At 44.1% G+C, this 22,854-nt stretch overlaps 2 protein-coding genes across 5 annotated transcripts in view; one reads left to right on the top strand and one right to left on the bottom strand.

Moving 5' to 3' along the window:
- DUSP16 (dual specificity phosphatase 16) overlaps positions 1 to 13,688 on the top strand; it is a 28,974-nt gene extending 15,286 nt beyond the window's left edge. Inside the window, exons 4-6 of the mRNA XM_080625361.1 lie at positions 6,710 to 6,869; positions 7,565 to 7,688; positions 11,463 to 13,688. Of these exons, the coding sequence (XP_080481487.1) occupies positions 6,710 to 6,869; positions 7,565 to 7,688; positions 11,463 to 12,627 (1,449 nt within the window). The 3' untranslated portion in view covers positions 12,628 to 13,688. The remainder of the gene's footprint in view (positions 1 to 6,709; positions 6,870 to 7,564; positions 7,689 to 11,462) is intronic.
- Positions 12,598 to 22,854, bottom strand: part of BORCS5 (BLOC-1 related complex subunit 5) — a 72,177-nt gene continuing 61,920 nt past the window's right edge. Inside the window, exons 4-7 of one of the 4 annotated variants that reach the window (XR_013957642.1) lie at positions 15,746 to 22,019; positions 13,999 to 14,370; positions 13,633 to 13,898; positions 12,631 to 12,708 (exon numbers count right to left, since the gene is read on the bottom strand). Coding sequence is in view for 1 of the 4 variants with exons in the window: in XM_080625374.1 (XP_080481500.1) it covers positions 21,789 to 22,019 (231 nt within the window). In the remaining 3 variants the exon portion in view is untranslated. Of the gene's footprint in view, positions 12,709 to 13,632; positions 13,899 to 13,998; positions 14,371 to 14,932; positions 22,020 to 22,854 lie in introns of those variants that run through there. The other 3 variants (XR_013957641.1, XR_013957643.1, XM_080625374.1) reach the window with 3 other exon arrangements.

Raw genomic sequence — 22,854 nt, 5'->3', positions numbered from 1 at the left:
TGCTGTCATGTTGTTTACTTAGGTGCGTATATAATCTTCATGTGTCTTTGTCCATGCTGCTGTGATGCTGCATCATTGCAGCTGTGGAAGATTTAAAATAGCTGTAGGTAATAGCTGTCTGTGAGTAAGCCGTGGAAAGCTATGTGAGCACTAAGGATAAACGGACCATGTAATTAATCCATGTGTCATGTAACATGAAACTTGGTCTCCTTTCTTCATCTTGGAGAAGATTGTATAGTATCTTCTTCCTCAGTTACCTATCAGCCAATAGCAAACTATCAAATCTGCCATTACAGCAGGTCAGGTACTTCATATGTATAGCTCTGATGGGTTTGTTTTGGCAGGTTTTGAATGTTAACACAATTATATTAATGGTTACAGCAGAACAAGGGAAGATTGTCTCGTTTTTAGTATTTGCTTCAAGTGCTGGAAAAAATAGCACTTATATATCATGAATTGTATAATGAGGTACTACTGCAAACAAATCTTTGTGCACCTAATAAAATGTTCAGACCTGGACAATCAGTGGGGTCATTTTAAATGAGGTTTTATGGTAGCACTGCACTAAGAAACTTTAACTGTTTCTAAATACATGTGCATTTAATAATTTCTGTTTCTGAAGAACAGCCCAGGATATTTTAGTATACTTAAAATAGTTGGCAAAGTCATTAAATATAGCACTTGTAGGGTGCTGGAATATCAGATGTCTGAAAGATCTTGTCTCCAGTTGCTACAGGTCTATATTCCTCTGTATATCCACAGATGTTTGCCTCTGTGAGGAGACCAGCTTATGCTGCTTACAATCTGCATCTTGGGTTCCTTCATAAGGGCATTTTTGCTACTTCTGCTGCACGTGCCCTCTTCTCTCCCATATTTTCTGCCAGTCTATTCATCAGTTGAATCTCCAACAGCCTTTATAAGCTGGCATTAAATACATGGATGGGGGGAGGGAAGAAGTGCTTCATCCTAGCATATTGCCTTAATTATGTGCAAGCTTGTGTGTATGGTTTTTATCTGTGTATAAAGCTTAAGACAGGAACTATCCTAATAGTCCTGTAATTGGATCAAATTAATATACTTTGACCATTATCGTATTTTTCACTGGTTTCTTCTACTTTCACTCCATCCAAGTCTGGCCATTAATAGGCTATTTTTAGAGTTTTCACAGTTGTTTTAAGGGGATTTTTGACACACAAGCAATTATGTAGAAGGTAATTATGCTTTAAATAGCGTGCACAGAAAAATCTTTTATATGGAGGATGGTCAGCAGTCTTTGTATTTACTTTGTACTTTAAGGTCGTCTGACTGCCAGGTAGCAAGTCAGCAATACAAACTTGATTCGCTTATGATGGATGTCAAAGCAGCTTATTGCTTTTCCAACCACAGAGGTAATTTGTGATTCCCAGACAAAAGACAGCAGGAACTAATTAATCTAAAAAATAAAACAAAATCCTTTCTTTCAGTGGTAGAGTATTAGAAAGATGCGTTTATGCTGTTTGTTTCAATGTGTGAATGGCAAGTGCTACCCTAGGTCACAGTGGGAGTGAAGGGGGAACTTGTTCTCCTCTAGGGCCATGGGTGTCCTACTTCAATTAGGATGTGACTGGAACTCCACTGCTGTGACTTAAGTGGTGAATAATCCCAGAGAGATGAAAGAAGCTGTTCCCTTTCCTTGCACTAAATTGGTGCTGATGAATAGGTGTTGAACACAGGCACAGTATGTGTGCCTCACCAGGAAAGGAATCCAAGTGGTAGCAGCAGTCAGGAGTTTCGTTATAGGGCTGGAGGAGGCTAAAGCTGCTACTGGTGAGCCCTGAATGTGTCAGAGTCATCTATGGGAAGAGTTCAGACCTGGTGGTGGCTCTTTTGCCTGTTAATCTACAATCTTGATATTATTTCAGCATGTGTTGAAGGATACAGCTGCAGATACTTTAGAATTAATACAAAACCCCCAGGAGTTGGTCCGGTTTGTACTTCTCACATATCCTTGGCAGTTATGATCCAGGATTACTTTGTTTCCCATTTTGTATGGAAAACCACAAAAACAACAGCATACAATCCACAGTAAGTTCTTACTGTCTGGCATCATCCTTGACAGTCAGTCCTTTGGTAGTTCTTCCATTGACGACTAAAATACCTCTTATATTTCCTACCCAATTTAGGACAAATACAGATCTTCTGATTTCAGATCTGCTTGGGGTTTGTACCTTTTTTCTCTTTGAACAAACACAGGCAATGCTTGAGTCTGAGCAGTCACTTGTTCGCTGCACTGAAGTAGACCTTAGTGTCGGTAGATTTATCTTGCCTCTTGAGTTTCAGTGGCTGCCCTTGGAAAATTCAAAATAGCTTCCATCTTCAATATTGGGAACTTTATTAACCCAAAGAAGCTGTGAGAACAAGTTATGATTTCTGCCTGTTAGAGTCCACTCGAGTTTTCCCAGCTGTCAGCACCCTCTAATTTCCTAGGTTTAATCAGTTTCTTGGTTCAGCTAAATTTAGCAGTAGCTAGACATGTTAGAAACACGAACAGCAGATCCCTGCTGCTCTCCCTTCAACATGCCTTGCTTCTGGGGAAGCCTGGACCCTATGCAGAGGTGTTGGGGAGAGCAAGGAGGATGATTCTTTCTTACTACACCAAGTGCCCAGAAATACCAATACATGGTGAGAAAGCTGGGAAGAGAAGAAAGTTCAAAAGAGGAGAGCAATAAGCAAGAAGCAGGGTTAAGTAGCCAAGTTCTGTCTCTGTTAGGACAGTCCAGGAGATGATAAGTGGTTTAATGGCCTTGCTGTTTTGTTGGCTACTGGGAATAAGCTTTCTGGTAAGGTTAGAACATGAGGGGGTTTTATTCAGGTCCAGATTAAAAAATCCAAACCAAACAAAAACCCTTAAGAAATGAAGTAAGATTCCCAAAACTATTAAGATGTTGTTGAATACATTGACATTATTTTTGCCTTCAGATGCTATCTGCGAGTTCCCATGATTCCTTCCATTGACAAGACATACGATTTCTCTAAAATTAAAATGTCTCACAAATATCTACAGAAAGAACTCATAATCTGCACCACAGTTAAAGCTGATGCCTTAAAGATGTGAATTTTCAGCATGATTTATAAAGATGAGCTTATCTTTTCAGAATCTTCGTAAGCTTATCTATGAGTGCACACATAAGGAAATGCTTTCTTGTTGCAGGACAGTCTGCATTCAAGACCTTATTGCCATTAATACCTCAGATAAAGCAGATAGTGCTTTATTTATGAAGGATATGCAAACACAAATGCTTGGTTTGTGTCCTTTAGCAAAATCAGTGTTTTTAATCAGTGATTTTAGCAAAATCAGTGGAGATTTTTATATTTTTGCTTTACTGATTTCTGTCTACTTGATTAATTCTGAAAATATTCCTAATCTTTATCTGCAGTGTCAAAATACTAAAAACTTCATAAAAGGTCTTCATAAACGTTCCAACAGAGAAGTTTCTTTCAGGTTCTGGGTCTCAGTGTGATACATGGTGATTATTTCAGTGTGATGTATTGCTGGTATCTCAGGAGGGTGTTAACTGTTACAGATCATTGTTGCTCTTTGTGAAAGAGGGGCAAGCTAAATTCTAACCTACATGGGAGTGACAGTGTCCTTGCTGAAAGCGAGTGTAATAGAAAAATTCTGCATTGTGGTTATGCGCATGAGTGAGCCTCCTACTTACATCTCATGTTTTGTGCCGGCATTTAAACTGTAAAACTTTCTGCTTTGCTACTTACATAACTATTTCTTTTCTTCCAGACCTGGATTTTATTTCCTGGAGCAAAATAACATTTTAGGGTGCCATTAATTTTCGGATTAAACTCGTCATAAAATGTAAATAAACTGACAAAAGAGCATTTACCTTCTTTTGACAAAGTTGTTAGTATTAGGATTTCTGGATCTTCCCCTCATCATAATTCACTTCTTCCTCTTGGGTGCCTTACAATGAAGGTACTGTTACGGTTATTATATTGGAGCGTGTTGCACAGGGTATGATTGATACTTTAGAACAGAAGGAAGCATAACTTCTTTCTTTAGCCTTAGTCTCAAAGACAAGCACTAACACATTTTTGGGTGTTTGTTTGGCTCAGAGATTTCAGATTTGGCATCTGAATTCCCATCTTATTCCCATTTGAATAATCAATTCCACATCAGAAACCTTGCATAACTGTGGAAGCGTGATGGTTGGCCTGTGCAGCCCACCAGTGCTTATGCTTTAAAAGAAATAATGAGATTTTCAATTCTTCTTCTGAATTCATGAGCTTCCCCTTAGTGGTACATTCATTACCTCACTCCTTTATACATGGTAATGTTCATGACCTGACCCTGCATGTACTTTTGTACCTGCTATTCCAGTTGTTCCTCACTCACCTTTGAGCAGCAACAGCAGGTGAGCTGGTTTGGGGGAAGTGTTTCACCATAATGATCTAAAGCAGATATTTATTTTACAGAAGTTAAGGCTGAAGAGCTTGGGATCCTAGAAGGGGAAAGCTGTGTAGCCCAGGACAATGAGGATGGGGATCAGGGGTCTCCCTCGCACACCTAAGATATTGCAGATCTAGTGGTAGCTAGCCCCTTGTGGCTAGAACCCATTCCCAATACCTTCCCTCTATGGATAATTCCAAATATTCCCCTACTTCCTTACAGCGCTCCTGCTTTTAAACTTGTAGGTCTGTTGGTGTGTGAGAGCTAAATGTAGTAGAGGTAGGGGCAACAGGGTTGGCTATGAGAGGCAGTCAGGGCTGAAGGGAGCCTGGTGTTTGCATGGGGGAGATGTGAAAGAAGGGGGAAACCTGTGATATATTGGAAGTAAATGTCATCATTTTGAAGCTGAGCTTTACTGGGAGTGTGACCTAGGAAACCAGCAGGGTGAGAAGCAGTGAGGCTGCGAACTTGCTTTGACACACCTAGCCCTTTTATTTTATTTTACCATTGCTGCCAGTTCTATTTCTGATGATTTGGTTTGGGAGTGCCCACACCTTCAGGTACTTCTGAATGTGAAGATGTGAGGGGCTTCGGATGAAAGTTTGGAGGAGCTGCTAATTTTGCTCCAGGCAACAAAATACAGGTCACTAGCAGGAATTCATGTAAACTCTATGCTTACGACCATTGCTGGTTGGACTTCATGCTCTTTCCTCTGCAAATGACTGATGTAGATTCCCTTCTCCCCTTCGTTCTCATTGAACATTTAATTCATGCATGCATACACGTGTGTGTGTGTGTGTACATCCCTTCTATGTCATACACCATAACATACATGTTTATTCAACGTCACGTACTATTCAGGCTGCTCTGATTTGAACAAGATGGAGTTCTGTCTTTTCAGCTAATTAGCCATATTCCTGTTTTTCCTCACCAAAGTATCTTTATGCTTGCAGAAATATACATATGGGGAAGAAGAGACCATTTCTTGACTATATTTTCATACTGGTAGATCTCCAGTTGAAATCTGCAGTGTAAGAATTCATTCTTGCTAATGCTCCCATGGATTGACATAACTTTTTAATCTAATTGCTATAAAAGCAAAAGGATTAAAACTAGATTTTATTTTTTTTTTTCGGCTTTTTTAATGTTTCAGTTTAGTTTCTATAGAAATCTGGCCAAAAGCTCCCCAGTGTTTGCATTCAGTGTAACTGTCCAAGCATAGTATTGCATGTCAGTTACTGCCCAAATCATATCTGAACCAGAGAGATAGTTCAATCAGTATTACTCCAACCTGCTTGATTGATTTTCTGTGTCCAGATGCTTACTTGCAGGAGACTGGATGGTTTTGGTAGAGCAATCTCTGTTTTCACTTTGTTTTCACTTTTCAAGTGAATCTCTTGTTTCACTTTGTTTGGCATTAAGGTACCTACTGCATCAGATACTGCTTTGCACATCTCTAAATACAATGAGCATGGAAAGGTGCAGAAAAGAGTCGTCAGTCTTTTATTTGCAGTCATGAAAACTGACTTACTTAAAAAGCACAGTTAACTCTTACACATTCAGTGTCTGCTTGTTCCTGTGACAGTCTCTGAGGTGCAAGAGGTCTAAAGGCTGAAAACTGAAATCTGAGCAACTAAAACATAAACCACAAAGTGGTACTTCTGTAAAACTGCAGCGAATGCTGTGTGGAAATGGTCTAATTCAAGGCCTTCAGCACTTACCCTGCTTTCTCTCAAGGTTTTGAGTGAGTTTTCCATGTTGCCTTAGAAACAAGGAAGTCATGGACACTTGTAAGAAGTGACTGCAGGAGGCATCGGTATCATTTCGTATTTCTCACCAGTATCTGTGATGGGGCAACCTCAGTCTTATTAGATACGGGATCCAGAAAACACATATCTGGGTCGGCAAACTACACGTGGGATGTGTTTGGTGTTCTGTTGTCAGCTTGCACAGTGAGAATTTAAACCAAAGTAGCAAATAAGTAATTCTCTTGAAAGTGACGCTTTGTAGCAGCAGAAATTATTCTACCATTATTTCTGTTCTCTGTTAACTTCCTTTTTAAGGGCTTTATATTCCATATGTTATTTGGACACTGAATGTCTCATTAAAAGTTACTTGAAGAATTAAAAGCTGAGTTGTCTGTCATAGAAGAATGTTCCTCACACAGCTAGAGCAATTCCAACACGCATTTCAGTTTGGTTTTTAGCTTTGTAATGTGCCAAAGGTACCATTTGACTTCTCTAGGCTTACTCTTTCTCTCTTTCCTAGGAGCTGATGCAGCAGAATGATATTTGCTACGTCCTGAATGCCAGCAATACTTGTCCAAAGCCTGATTTTATTCCAGAATCCCATTTCCTGAGAGTGCCTGTGAACGACAGCTTTTGTGAGAAAATTTTGCCTTGGTTGGATAAATCGGTCGATTTTATAGGTGAGAAGAAGGTTTAAATTCTCTAAACCAGTTCTTGGATTCCTTCATGTCTGCCTTGTTGTTTGGGCTGGAGGAGACCTGAATCCTATCTGGGTGGCATGAAAATACTAAAGATCTCCATACATGATTGCCATCACTCTACAAGCACAGAAGCAAAGTAACGTAGGGAGATTCTGCCACTGCATGTTCCAGCACTTACGGATGTGCATGCTCAGCACAAAGAGACTTTTTAAGAGCACAACTCTGCCTTCTGGTAGATGCCTGATACATGTCTGCAGAGAGCAAATTAGAAAATTGGACATAAGAGATCCTGTCTTTACCTTTGAGCAGTGAGCTAGCCAAATCTGAAGTGGACAGATTGTTCCATCATGAATGCTTGCTTTTTACTTGCATATAAAATTAGAAACAATCACCTTTCCCAGACATGTAAATAGGGTTGTTTATGTGCACGCTGAAATGTGGTATGCTGTAACTGCAGTATGTTTCCTGTGTGTAGTCACATGCTTTTTCTACACTCAATGCCACACAGTGCTAGAGAAAATAGGTGATTCTTGTTTAAAGCTTCCATGAGATTGCAATTAGCAGTTAATTTGGAAGTTTTGCACAATTTGAAATAACACTGATTTCTTTGCAAACTTTTTATCATGGTATAAATGCTGCTGAGTTTGACACTTGCCAATTTCTTTGCTATATAGAGAAAGCAAAAGCATCAAATGGTCGTGTGTTAGTGCACTGTTTAGCTGGAATCTCTCGCTCTGCCACAATCGCTATTGCATATATCATGAAGAGAATGGATATGTCCTTAGATGAAGCTTACAGGTAAGGAGAAGATTTCCCTTCATACTAATTCTTGTGCCAGTTTGCCTGTTCTTAAGGTGAATGATAAAAGGTTACATATATGTGTATGTGTATGTACATGATAAAGGTTATATATGTGGAGAGGGACTTTTTACAAGTGCACGTAGTGAAGGCACAAGGGGAAATGGTTTTAAACTGACAGAGGGTAGATTTAGGTTAAACATTAGGAAGAAGTTCCTCACTATGAGGCTGGTGAGGCCCTGGCACAGGTTGCCCAGAGGAGCTGTGGCTGCCCCATCCCTGGCAGTGTTCAAGGCCAGGTTGGATGGGGCTTGGAGCAACCTGGTCTAGTTTAAGGTGTCCCTGCGTGTGGCAGGGGTTTGGAACTGGATGAGCTTTAAGGTCCTGTCCAACCCAAACATTCTGAGTCTGTGATTTTATATGATCAAAGGTAGAAGCAGATGTTACTTTATCTGGTAGTTCACTGGCATCCGCATGCTGTTGTTTTAAATATAGGCTTCCTCCATAAAGCAAATGAATGGTGATGTGCAGACATGATGCAACTAGTATTAATTGCCCACCTGCAAAATGCTGATCTTAGTCCTTGCTCCAAGCAGGCAAATACATGGAATTTAAACCGCTTATTGAATGTGTGCATAGATACATATGCACATACAGCTATGGCACACACGTAACAGTATCTTGTAAGTCACAGAGAGAATGGAACGTATGCAGTTAAAGAAAGAGAACTGAGGATATTTATAATCATGCTTATGATATATGCTAGGCTGGCTCTATTGACTGCAGTTGGGTAATGCTCTCAAAGAACTGACTGCAGGTGAAATGTCTAGGAATTAAGAAAGCTTCTTTGTTGCTAATAGAGCCAACCAAAAACTCTGGGAGAAGGTATTTTGGAGTATCAGCTCTTTTTTTGTGGAGAACCTCTTCCCTCCCTCCCTTTTTAACCTTTCAAATCCTATTTTTGTCTGTATTTGGATTGTGAACACTTTACTGCATTCCAGGTGGCCTGGATGCAGTTTACCATGACTTCGGTATTTCATTTAACAAACTTCTTTGTTGCGTTGTACAGAAAATGATGGTTTTCTTTATGATGGGCTGTATAGGCACAGCTGCTGCATCGCTGTGTTGTGCAGAAGCAATTTGGACAATTGTGTTGAGGCAGATGGAGGGGGTACCTTCAAAATCACCAGTGTTGGCTGCTATCGTCTTTAAAACACTGATGAGGACAGAAAGATGAACATTTAAAACTCCCTTGTGGAGCATGATTTCCATGGGGCATTTTCTTTTAAGCTGATGAATTATGTATGCAGTGTAAAGAGTGTATGCAAAGGATAACTGAATTGCCTTTAGAAGTTTTCCAGTTTCTTTCTGGAGCCTGCTGACAGTTGGTGGTGTGCAGTCATTTCAACATGTATGGTGAAACAGGTCTGATTAAGAGGCATAGCTGAAAACTGTATACAGGTATAGGTAACGTGGATGAATTAGTGGATGCGGATGGATACTGTGCAAAGGTATGAGCTTGAGTCACTAAAGAAACTTGTCTGGTCTCAGGATGCAGTGGTCTGGAGGTTAGAGCTGTAGGATACCGAACACTTGTAAAATGCACAGCTTCAGAGAGCTTCTGAAATGCTGCTTCTAAACTCCTCTGTGAAATCTCTGTATGAAATTCCAGTTGGCTTCTTAACCAGAAGTGTGAATCGTGTGAGAAGGATTAATCATCCCAGGCCGCCTTCTCTTTGCACTGTACATACTGAGCAACTACTGTGAAATTTATGTTATATTTCACAGTATTTCCTTTGGTATGGCTTAGTGAGAACCATCTGCAGCACATTTCACTCATTGGTCAGGGATCGCTTGTTGGCAAAGCTTGAATGAAAACTACTTTTCTCTGAGTTAATGAAAGTCATTAGAGAAATGTTTGATGCTATTACTACAATAAAAAGGTGATGGTGTTACTTGATGTGAGAGAGCTGAGGAGATATATACTAACTTTTGTATAATGGCTATAGAGGGAAATAAACATCAGCGTGAGACGTTACGTATGTTTGCCAGTTGGAAAAGAGTGCATTTTGAAATGACAAAGTTTGCAGTACCTGAAAACTTGTGAGGGGGATCCAGCAGCCTCTCTTGTACCCTTTTCATTTTTAAAAAGCTAGTTTTACATTCAGGACTGCCCAATATTTTGGAGTGAGATGGGGAGAAAGTGGAAGGAACACAGATATAGAGAGGCTGTCAGAACACAGGCCAGAAATTGCAGTGTTGACCAGAAGAATCTTGCTTTAAATAACCTGATAACAAGCACAACTGGCTTTGACTGGAAAAGAAGTGAACAAAGACTGTATGAATTTGTGTGATTTGGTTACATTGGAATAAAAGCCCCCAAATTAAATTTAAAGAACTCAACCTAAAGAATCTCTCCTGAGGAGGCTTACTAGTTTTCTCTGACAATGTTACACTTCATGGGGGAAGCTTCCACTATCAGTTTGTGCAACTTGGATATTCCGGATCATCATGTCCGCTCGACTCTCCCTGCTAGTGTTTGCTGTTTGGCAACTTGGGAAACAAATCAACGCGAGTTTTGTTTGATAGTTTTCATGTGCTTGCCTGCAGTTGTGTTAGTGCATGCACACATACACAAGTACACCTCTGAATTTTTCACATGCCATTTTTAGTGGCTGCACGCTCACCTTCTGTACACATCCCCAGAGAGGCTTTGTTTTTAACGTATTTAATTTTCCCAGTGATGAATTATATGTGTGTTTGTGCTAGACTTAACTCTTCAAGGTTGCTTCCCCTGTTAATTCCAAGAGGAGGAAGGAGTTGGCCAGCTTTCTGTTTTGCAGTCTGTAAAAAGCAGAGAGTACTTACTTAGCTGTACTGCAAATCAGACAGGTAGGAAGTATGCTTTTATATTTAACTTTGAATGTATGACATGACTTCTACTACTTAAGTCTTTCATACACTTAGAGCCCTGGTTCAGGAAAACATTGTAAGTATGCATTGCACTCTCCCCATATTCAATTGAGTATGTAAGTGCATGCTTAGGTATGCAAGTCGGGATGCTTCCTGCAGGGCTCAAAACTAGGTGAACTTTGCCAGTGATTTGGCAGTAATGTTGCCCTTTCCTGCTGAACACCTACATATTTTTGTTTTGACACTGCACTTGCTTCTTTCTGGTTTTCTGTTTCTGATTATCATATCAGTGGTCAATACCAGCGTGTGGTAGAAACTGCTGGCATTTGCTGTATGAGGTCAGCACATATCAGAGCTCTTTGTGAGGCACGACAAAGAGAAGCAGGGTAGGAAGCACTCACTGCAGTAACAACAGCATGAGAGAGGTGAAAGGAACATGAGATTTCATCCCTGTGAATGGTGGGGATGGTGGTCTGCTTTCTGTAGCGCAGGAGAGGCCAAGCGCCCTTGGCTTGAGCTCTGAAGCTGTTCATGCAGAACTGGAGGAGCTTTTGGTCAGAAACTGAGGGAGCAGAGATCCCACTGGTGAAGCAAAATAAGGAAAATGATTCACTTAAAGTTGCTGTAGCCATCATAAGTAATGTATAGAGACAATTGAGAGCATTCAGCATTATCTTGCTTAAAAGCTGCCTTTTTTAAACTCCATTGTCAGGTTACTTCTGCTTGACTGAACCTCAGTCCAGGCATCCCCATAAGTTAAGAAGAGGTTGTTAACATTCACAGCAATTGCTGTAGGATTGTCACAGGTCTGAACAGCAGCTCCTTAAATTAATTCTCAGTTTGTTTTTCCCCTCTTTCCAGGTTTGTGAAAGAAAAAAGGCCGACCATTTCTCCCAACTTCAACTTCCTGGGCCAGCTCTTGGACTTTGAGAAGAAGATCAAGAACCAGAGCGGTCAGCCTGGCCATATCAGTAAGAGGAAACTTCTGCACCTGGAAAAGAGCAGTGAGCACGTGCTGGTCCCAGAAGGGGGGCAGAGCAGCCTCTCCACCAGCCAGCTCTGCATTACCGCTACCTCCGAGATTGTGGAACAGAAGCCCATGGACTGCAGCAGCCACTTGTCCCCTCTGGAAGACAGCCCGCTGGTCCAGGGCATAAATGGACTGCACGTCTCCCTGGATAAGGTGGAAGACAGCAACCGGCTGAAGCGCTCCTTTTCCTTGGATATCAAATCTGTATCCTACTCGGCAAGTAGCAGCTGTGTGACTGCATCAGTTCAGGGCTTTGCCTCCTCTGAAGACACGCTGGAATACTACAAACACACGACTGCATTAGAGGGCAGCAGCAAGTTGTGTCAGTTCTCCCCTGTCCAGGAGGTCTCGGAGCAGAGCCCAGAAACCAGCCCTGACAAAGAGGAAGCAAACCCTCCCAAGAAACCCCAGGCCCCCTGGCAGCTGGACAGCCAGAGCAAGCGGCAGCACTTGGGGAGAGCCAGTGGCAGTGCCACCACCCAGCGCTCGCTCCTGTACCCCCTCCACCGGAGCGGCAGCATGGAAGACAACTACCGAACGAACTTCTTGTTTGGTCTCTCCACCAGCCAGCAGCATTTGGCAAAGTCTGCTGCGGGGCTGGGCCTCAAAGGCTGGCACTCGGACATACTGGCTCCTCAGACATCAGCTACGTCCCTTACCAACAGCTGGTATTTTGCAGCCGAGTCCTCACATTTCTACTCTGCCTCTGCCATCTATGGGAACAGCGCTGCTTACTCTACCTACAGCTGTAGTCAGCTGCCCACGGGCTGTGACCAAGCCTGTGCTGTGCGCAGGAGGGCAAAGCAGGGTGATCGCGGTGACTCCAGGCGGAGCTGGCACGAGGAAAGCTCTTTCGAGAAGCAGTTTAAGCGCAGAAGCTGCCAGATGGAGTTTGGGGAGAGCATCATGTCAGACAACAGATCCAGAGAAGAACTGGGCAAAGTTGGCAGTCAGTCGAGCTTTTCGGGCAGCATGGAGATCATTGAAGTGTCTTGAGGGCAGCAGGCTCATGTGACTGTGTCGGAGTTGCTTCCCCCTCCAGGCTGCTCCCCCAGCGTTTAAGTGGTCCCTGTAAATCTGAAAAGAACAAACTCTGCAGAAAGCAGGTGGGGAGGGAAGAAACACGAGTGAATGCTCCAGTGTGAACACAGGGACTAGATGAGTACAGCAAAGAAATGACAAGTTTGCCTGAGGAGACCAAGTGTACTGCTGGGTTTTCCTCCTCCTCCTTCCTGGAGAAGGGCAGAACATTTCAAAGACCTGTCCCTGACAGAGAAAGCAATGATTTGCAATGGATTGCACATCCTTTCAGTGGCCTTTAAAAAGGAAGCTCGCGGTATCAAACCCTTTCTCTGGTTCCACTGAAACACGCTCCTCCCCATCAAAGCTAGTTTTGTTCTCCCCTCCTCATGCCCCATGTCCTCACCAGTGCACCTTAGCCCTGACACTGAGCCAACCTCTGGAGGGAGACCTTTTTCCTGTAAGAAAGGAGGCGGGGAGCGATTCCAAAGGACGTAGGGACTGGTTACAGCACGGCTCGTCTGGACACACGTTTCAGACCATTGTAAATACTGGTGTAACTATTGTTCTAATGGATAGGCTTTAGGTGATTTGCTAGAGAGCTGCTTCAGAGAAAAACAAACCCAGTACCTCAAACATTCATATAAACTAGGGCTTTATGGCTGCCAAATGCTGGTGGTCAGTTCATAAGCAATGTGAACAAGTACTGACTGGCCACATTTGATTTTCTTTTCTCTTTTGTCTCCGAAAGCTGTCTACGCACAAGTGTTTCAGTTGGTTCAGCACAATTCCTAAAGTCAGTGATTGAACCATCCTTGCCTATGACTGTTTTCCCCAGTCTTTTGAAACATAAATAAAACAGTATTTGTATTTTTGATATTAAGCTGGCTTCTGGGAGAGGGGCAGCTGCTTTGGCTTCCGAGCTGTAATGGAGTGGTTAATGCTTAGGGTTATTTGCAAGAGAAGTAGCCGGAACAATACCACAACATCCTTTTCTTGCCCACTGACAATTCTGTAGATGGCTCTTGAAGGCTTTTTTCCTGAAAGCTGAAATTGAGTTGGGGTGGGCTTTTGTCCTTAGCTGAGCAGTACCATTAAGGAACTGCTCTTCATACATGGTCCCAGTCACGCATGGGTTGGAGGCAACGCAGGTGGTTGGTTTTTCCCATCCTAACATGGATGGGGACTTGGAGATAGAAGCTTCTCTTCAGTTGCGCTGACTTCATCTGAGAAACCTGGCTGCCTGTCTAAGAGAAACAGAAGGGGACTTCCAGCATCCCATCTCTTAGTGTGGAGTGAAGGACAGGGGGTTTGGGAAGAGACAGCTTCAGTGGGATGCCTGCTTACCTCCTGCACTAGCAGCTGCAAGGAACTCAGTCCTGGCTCTTGTCCTCCATCCCAGTGCAGGGTCTTGGGTTTCCCACCGCGCTGCTGCTGGCTGGTACCATGTCCTCACCTCCCAAGGAAACACACGGTTCATGTGAGATTAGGCACAACCCTTCTTGTGTTGCTTCTGACAGCAAATCAGCTGCCTCCCTCCTGCTCACCCTTCATGCAGTGCCATGGCTCAAGCTGATGGACAGTCAGCAATGGGCGATACCAGAAGCACAGCATAAAGCTTCATCCTTCCTGCTCCGATGGGAGCTGCACATGAGTTCTCTCACCCCTCAGAACATGTGGGGGGAACAATATTGGTTTGTCCCGTTTCAGTGCAGGCAGCTGGAAAGTGTAATTCACGTGTAATAAATATTTACCCCTGGCCAACAGCTTTAGAAAGAAATTCTCAGCAGCAAACTTAAGCCCTAATTCAAGTCAGCAGCTTGGGTTATGTTTGGTTTTTTACTGTAAGTTTAGCTAGTTTGTGACTCAAATCTCAGGTTTTACGCTATTGAAAAGTGCAGAAGATTTTGTCATTGTTTCGTTTTGTGGCTAGGATGTGACTTTAATTTCCTACAGCGGACTGTTGAAAATAGCACTGAAAGCTACAGCCTTAATTAACTTGATCCTAAAAAGTGCAAAAGGCACAGAGAGGCAGCACCAGGAGTAACTGAACCCAGAGGCTGTGTTCATGCCAGGTGTACAAGATGCTGGAAGAAGGGGTAGTCCAGGCACGGTGTAGGTTGACACCACACTGGAAAGCATGTCAGATTGTGGTTATTCATTAAACATACTGCCACTTGTCTCTGTTTATGTATCAAGTGAAAGCAATTACATTACAACCATTTGCAGCATATACACACACTCCAGTGTGTGTATACATACCTATGTAAACAGTTTAGCAGTGCTCCTCTCAGCCAGATTTCAGTGAAAGCCTGGGTCTTTGATTTAAATCAGTTAATGGGGGGCTAACACAAATCAATCCCTAGAGGCAGAAACAGAACCTTCCTGTCCTTTGTGCTCCTTCGCACACGTGTGTTCTCCCCTTCTCTCTGTACAGATACGTATGGCTGGGGTTTGCTTGGTTAATCACCTCCCGAGGAACCAAAATCTGGTCTTGTGGCACCTCGTGATTTCCAATAGGCTACAGTCACCAAATGAATCAAAGCTGTAGGCTCAGTATTGTTAGGGGAGGGGTTCCTGTAGGAGGAAGCCTTAACCCCATGTCCTGCCCAGGGTGGTGCCCTGTCTCCTGTCTGAACTCGTATCCTGTACCTGAACAATGCTGGAAATGGTTTGTAGAAGTTTGGAAGGTAAAGTGGAGGATGTGAGGGGGAAATGTGTACATGTTCAATATGAATATAATGTTCTTTGGTGTATGGCAGGCTGTTTAAATGGTTCAGAGCAATGTGAGTTTCTCATCTTGTTGTGTCATGAGCATTACCTGTATGTTACGATGAAATAAAATCAGAAATGGTACCTGTTTATACAGAATAGCTAAGGAAGGAGCCTGTGTGCCTCTGGCTGTGGAGTGTGCGTTACCTGCCTGCAGTAAAACCTGCTCCCTGGCACCCAGGTCGAGCAGCGGGCTTGACCTTACTGTACATACCCTCTGTGGCTATGAGCCTGTTAATGAATGACACAGGTGGGGTGGCTTTGGACCGCTTGTTGCAAGCAGTGGTGATTTTACAGCACAAGAACAGTGTAGGCCGCTTACCTGTTCTGCTTACTCCACCTCTTCTGCCCACTCAAACAATAGGACTTCTCTGCATTAACACCCTATAGTGCCTCATACTGCTGTAAGTGAACTGTTCCCAGTGCAGCTGGGCTAGTCTTTCTGAAGCAAGTATTTCAAATTGATAGTTACTTAGAGTGAATCCCATGGGTTTTTCTTGCCTTCCATACTTGTTACTTGAAGAAAAAATTAATTCCTTGTTTAAAGACTTGTTTTGACTGATTCTGCCAGTCCTGAAGCATTCAGAGCGACTTCTGGTTGCTGGGGGAGGAGTATGCCCTTATTGCATGTACAATACTAGACCTTAAGTGGCATCAGCTTGTTAGTCTACAAAACAGGTTGACTTGACAGTCTTCTAAGATTTACCTTCTCAAGCTTCCCTCACCCTATTCCAAAGTCAGCTTTGATCCCAAGTAGGTCAGACTAGCTGTGTTTGTTCCCTCACTTTCTGTCTTCTAAGGCATGCACTTCAGCTTTCACCACTCCTTCTTTTGCCTGCTTTGCACGAGTTGCTCTGCTCTTGTTCCTTCTACCCCTTTGCCCTTGCCTCTGCCAGCAGACAGCTCCCTGAAGAGACAGTCTAACTCCATCTCCAGTCAGAACCTGAGAGGCAACTGGAATGTGTCTCATAGACGTCATCAATATCTCATTTTCATTTCACTGACTGGCATTACTGGGAAGAGGTCCCTGAGGTCACTGGGCTCTTGATGTAACCATCACAGTTACATTCCTAGAGGGAAATGGACTGAAAACAGGTCAAGCCTCCCCCAGCACAGATCAGGCAGCCCTACTTTTGAGGGGCTGAGAGGTGTGAGAGTAGGACTGCGGTAATTCCACGAACTGCTGTTTGTACTAACTCTATGTCCATCAGCCAGCTGCTCGGTATGCTTTGGCTGACAGCGCAAGTTATAAATTGATTTCTACCAGAACACGGTGGTGGCAAAAGCCAGAGCTGTGGCTGGCGCTTCTCCTGGGGAAGACACTGGGCTCCTAATCAGGCTGTTACTGCCACTTTTCAAATCTGAAATTACTGAGATCCAGCCAAACTCACCTACATTGTAACCTCAACTGAACTCCTAGCTACCCTGCACTTGTTAAAAGTTTCTGAGATGAAAGTAGAGCTTTTCTAGCACGTTCAGACATTACAGCATTATAATACAGTATCACTACTATAGTATACACAGAAGACCACAGCTGAAAATTCAGGTAGAATAAGAGTGTTCATAATGCATCATCAGAGCTGTTCTCCTTCCCGTGTCACCTTGCTGGGCATCAGGCTGCCCCATGCAGGCTCACATTACGAAGAAGTTAAAACCTCACAGTAGCTGCTGAAAGCAAGCCAAAAGCCCCCCAAGAAGTACCACAGACCAGCTGAAAAGAGGCTGAAAGTGCAAACCGACCCATTCAGGGATGGGTGAACAATCGGTAGGAGATGAGGAGGTGGCAGGGCAGAGGCCTGCTCAGGGACACCCAGCTCCATGTCCTTCTGCAAAAAATGCTGATGTAAAGCATCTGTGAGGACATGGTCTCTTTCTGATAGGAATGAATGGGGGAAGGGGTAAGAAATGAGGAATGCTTTGCTGCTCACATTTAGCCTTCCTACTGAATGTTAGGAAAGCTGTTGGGTGCAGGCAAGGTCCAAGTGCCCTAACAACACAGGCAGGGAGTGCCTCACACTGCAAGTGCTTTGCAGAGGAAAGCTGCAATCTTAGCCAAGTGTCTGAATCCATTAGTCCCAGACCCTCTTCTTTACTTCCACGAGGCTACCACCACAGAAAAGGTAGGGAGCCAGCTGAACTACTGTCCCACTGCTGGCGACGTACAAGCATTGCTGCACACACCATTTATTTAAATTGGACATCAGTGCCAAGCAGAATTCCAACAGCATCAAAATAAATCCCAACATTTACTTTCATTCTGGGACACAGGTTTCCTTACAGCCCCAGGGCAGCCGGAACCAGACTTGTGTACAAAGCACTAAAGCTATGACCTACCACGCTGAACAGTGTGTAGTGCCCATAGACATCACAGCAAGAAGTGGTGGGCTGTAAATGAACAAGTGAGGCAATCGGAGAAACAACACACTTGGAAAAGAACAATCCCAAAAGTTTTAATGCTGGAGCTGGGGAACATGCTGCATGTAGGAAGCTGGAAGCAGAGCAAGTCTGCGAACAGGATAACCACCCATCAACCAAGGACTGCTCAGTCACAAGGCTGGAGATCAAAATACACCCTGGCAGCTTGGGAATGGGAGACAAATCACCATAGTACCTCAGGAAACCAGTGGCACACAGTCTGAGAGAGGAGCTGGCTCATGCAGTGACTGGGCCTGTGAAAACATGTATTTCTACTCTTTCTGTGTAAAAGCTTAGAGAAGGGGAAAATACACTTTAAATATTTAAATATATTTAAATATATTTAATTTTAAATACATATATTAAAAAAAAAAAAAAAAAAAAAACAGAACACATTATTTTCTGTCCCCTTCAGCAGATCTTCACAGAAATTGCCCTGCAGGTAGGTTGGCACGTTAGCACCCTGTCGATGCATTCAATTACAAAAACAATGGAAACAACACAACAAACCTGTGCCTGTAGCACACTGACCAGTGTAGGACACAACAAGCACCAGTGGCAGCACAAAGCAGGGGTCACAACAGCAGAGTCAGGGGAGGAAACAAAGCAGATCAGGCCAGCAGGGAACAACAGACCCAGAGACTCGCCCTGTTCTCCAGCTTCTCAGAAGATTGCATACTAAGAAGCTTAGCCCATACCTGTACCAGACATCACCTCCAAAAGCAGAACCAGGCAGAGATGTTTGTTTCCAGTGGAGCACACCAGGTTATTCTCTGTTTATAGCACTAACTTCACGGGAGAAATAACAGCTAGTACATTCATGAGAGATACCTGAGGCCTTCTCCAGGAGCATTTGGCTTAGAAAAGGAAATTCATAAGCAGAAAGGTAATTCCAGTCACAGCTCAAATCTCCTGCTAAACAGCAAGAAAGGGTGCAAAGCAACAGCTTCACCTTGAGCATCACCTGCCTCTGAGATGAATCTGAAAGCAGCATGCAGAGCAAAGCGAACAGGGAGCAGCCAAGCAATCAACAGCAGCTCAAAAAGACGTGGCAGGAAATGTCTTCCCCTCAGCAAGAGGGCCAAAGACTTACTAGTTAATGAAGCCACAGACAATGTTTTAAATAAAACTGTAAACCATGGTTTGAGAACAATTAGAGAGTGCACGCTCTCTTACAGTACCCAATGCAAGAGACTGTCAACTGCAGAATGAAGGTGATGACCTGTGTGCTTTTGAAGAGATTGGCCTTCACAGTTCAACCCTAGTTGATTTCTTTCTAGTTAATCTATCATGTTGTTCACAACCTACCCTTGCTGTGCAGAAAACTTTAGCTGGGCAGCCCAGTAGCACATCCACAAGCTTGCAGGCCAGTATTCATAGGAACAAGTGCTTTCTCCCATTATCAGCCCAGTACCTAGGTGTTCTATAGCAAACAAGGAAGGAACTGATTTGTAGCCTTCAGGCCTGCAGCCTTCAGCCAGGAATACAATTTGCTTGCCCTCATTAGCACCACAATGCTTTGATCTGATACTTAATAGCATGAGGCCAAATGTGTAGAAGCTTTACAGGAGAGAGCATCTGCAGCCTAATCCCTGCCTCGAGATCCAATATCGGGATCTTCCCACCAGTATAGGCTTCTAGCACACCAGGGTGTGGGATATTCATGATCCTGTCTGGCAGACGGGTGAATTTCGCACATTCTAAACTTCCAGACAGCATCATCTGGACAAGGAGGACAAAACGGCCTGCAGCCGCTATTTAAAGCTGCTGAATATTCTGGTGTGTCTGATGGCGGGAGGCAGAGGCTGCTCCATGACGGACAGTGAGGACCTGCCCGGGCATGGCCATGACAAGCAGGTTTTCTTGGGTTGTTAAGTCTCATGTAAGCCTCTAACAAACCAAATGTGAAATACTGCAGGACGCCAGAGCAAAGATCCCATGTTCTATCCTGTACAACATACAGCATATGTCTATGTATACATGCCTGTGTAACAACTCCAGGGTGGAGGCAGCAGACAAGAAGGCCCACTCTGCTGCCTTTACTAGAAAATCTCCTGCCAAGTTCCTTACCCTCTCTGACACAGTCAGTCACTCTTCCCAGGGCATCATTCCAGAGGGATCCATTTCTACGAGACTCTGCTTTCAGACAGTGCGCAGCATGACCTTAGGTTCAATTACTGCTATGGTTCAGCTACGTACCTCAGTTGCCTGCAGTCTGCATCCCAGAAATCCACTCCAGGCTACATGGACTTTGGGAATGGAACTAAAGAACAGCCTGTTGCTTCCTGCCACCAGGCAATAATTAATACCATCAAAAACTTACTACGCTCTTACTCCCAAATGCCTAGAGATAATCTTTTGCTGCTAAGTACTCTTAAGTACTAAAAGGTATTGAAGCAAGTCGCCTTTGGCAATCACCTAGTCTTGTGTTGTACTAGAAGATGGACTGTCGCTGACTCCCAAATAGGGCTGTCCTCACCACTGGAACTGTGCTCCTGACATACACCCAACCATACATGGGGTTCTTGGGCATGCTTTTGCCTCCCACCAGCAACAGTATTCTGGGACTAACGCTAACACACACAAACCTGTCCTTGACCCAGCAAACCAAGGGCTCCACCCTTCTGGTTACATGCTCTTTCTGCTGCAGACAAGAGCTGCCGCGCAATGGTGACACAGGCTGCTAAACCCCGTTTCTAGAGCTGCAAGTATTCTTACAGCAGTATTTTACAGCAAGTATTTTTACCCTCCAAAGCTCAGAGAGGTGCTTCAAATCACCTGCAGCCAGCACACCAGCGGCAAGTGTGGCAACCATCCTGTCTCCTACAGGCCAGCCGAGCACCCAGGCAGCATGGACACGCTACCTACCTTCCTTCAGGGCCCTCATCCTGGGAGAAGGGAAGAACACCCTGTTGCCTTTGGAGCAGTTTGCTGAGTGCAGTCCCAAAAAGCAGGGTGGTTTCAGTCATTAAACACCACGCCAGGGCAAGCTCTCAGTGTAACAGCAGCTAAGCCAAAAGCAGGGGCCAAAAGGCCTTCTTGTGTCTCCTCCTTCCAACTCCATACACTTGAAGGTAAACAACTGCATCCCTCTGGTAGAAAAGACAGCACCAATACAACTCAATTGTCCCAATAAAAATAAAGAGAGACACCTTGTGTCCAACTTTGGATGCAAAATGAGCAGGTCAGTGCCAGTGCCTGTCAGAACCACTGTGCAAGGTGAGGAACACAAAATGGCAGCAGCTGGGGCACAGGCACATTACTAGGGCAAGGGGGAGTGGAAAACTAAGGCTTGCTTAACATTAACAGACATACGTATCTGTAACAGTTATTCCTTTACAGCCTCATAAATTAATGAGCCCATAAAAACAGGAGCCTTGAGGAGGACACGCCAAACCCCTGCCATGCAAGCCATGTTAATTATGATTAATCGGCAGATTTTAATAAGCCAGTCCCTAGCTCCTGTACTTTCATCTACAACACACGCACACATTTCCTAGGCCAGGAGATAACAAAAATATCTGCCAGCCATCTAATGGTCTAAACCCCAGTGGCACAAATCCCATGTCAGGGTGTTTGTCACACCCTGTGTCCCTTTGAATTTTTCTAGTAAAAAAAAATAATCAGGTGAAAGAAAACTCCTCCTCTATAAACCCCCATCTCGTCACAGCAACGGAGCTAGGCGGCAGTAGTGGAAGAGACAGGAGGGCGAAAGCAGGGAGATGAAGGGATGGTAAATCATCTTCTCCAGACGACAGGGCCAGGGGGCTCCTGCATTCCTGGCTGCACAGTTCTGGCAGCTGGCGCTGCTCCTCCTCCAATGCCCTGGCAGAGAGTCCGGCATCAGTTCTGTGCGCCCCAAACATCTGCCATCCAGCCCGCTGAAGTGCGTCTGTGCTGAACACTAGAGCCTGGAAGGTGAGGAGGACAATGGCAGCCTGACGGATCGGCTAAGACTTCAGCTCCCGGTCGGGTTTCATGCTGAAGGGCTCCAGCCTCTCGCTCTCCGGCAGCATGCTGTTCAGCCGCTCCATCAGCGGGATCGTCTGGTCAATGCCCATCTGTATACGGCGGAGGATGGCAGACATTTCATTGACCTTCTGGATCTGCTCTGCATACTTGGCATACTTCTTCTGGCGCTCCTGCATGAAGCCATAAAGGGTTTCCACGGAGCAGTCCATCTGTTTAAAAACAACAAGTAGAGCGAGGCACATTAGGCCAACTGTTAGCACAGGCCCTTCTGAAAAGCGTCTTTCCTAAGAGCATCTCAGAAGCACCATAAATACCCTAACTGGAGATACCAGCCGGGTAGAAAGGAGTTCCTCTGTAGGTACATAACAAGTTTGTCATGAAATGGGATAATTCACAGCTGTATACTAGGGAGGATAAATGACCACCTGAGTTCTACATCCAAACACTGAGTAAATTCTGTATTCACAGGGCTGAAAGCCAACAGGCACTGCCAGGGATTTCCCAAATAAACCATCTGCATATTCTCCAAGTTATCCGAACCCAGGGAGCTTGTAGCCTCTGCCTACACCCGTAGTATATTTTCAGTGGAGATTGTTCATTTGCAAGTGTTAAGCTCTACCATACTTGCCAGACCTAATTTCATCAGCTTAGCAACAGTTGCTCTGCAACTAAGCCACAGCTGTTACTACCATTATCACCTGGAAAACTCCTGCCTTGAGAGAGAACCACAATAGATTTCACGTTCAGATCCCTAATTTCCCCGAATCCTAAAAATAGAAGTGTTATGAGTGACCCCAGGAGAGACATTAAGTAAATCAGCCATGCAATTAAACACAGTAAGTACCCAAACATGGCTGGAGCACGGTGACAATGACAGGAACTGCAGTGCTATTCCTGCCATTGAGTGACCAAGGTAGCCTTTATAATTTACAGCCCAACTTTCTCTTCAGACAGATCTGCAGACCCCAGGCAGGATAGCACTGTATGCACATGAGCCAGGTCAGACTGTTTCAGCTGTTTTACACACTGTAAAACATGCTATGT

This window comes from Psittacula echo (genome assembly GCF_963264785.1).
Source record: "Psittacula echo genome assembly, chromosome: 1".
In the NCBI taxonomy this organism is placed as follows: Eukaryota; Metazoa; Chordata; class Aves; order Psittaciformes; family Psittacidae; genus Psittacula; species Psittacula echo.
The sequence above is the reverse complement of the archived record's forward strand: the minus strand, read 5'-3'. Positions and strand labels throughout refer to the sequence as shown.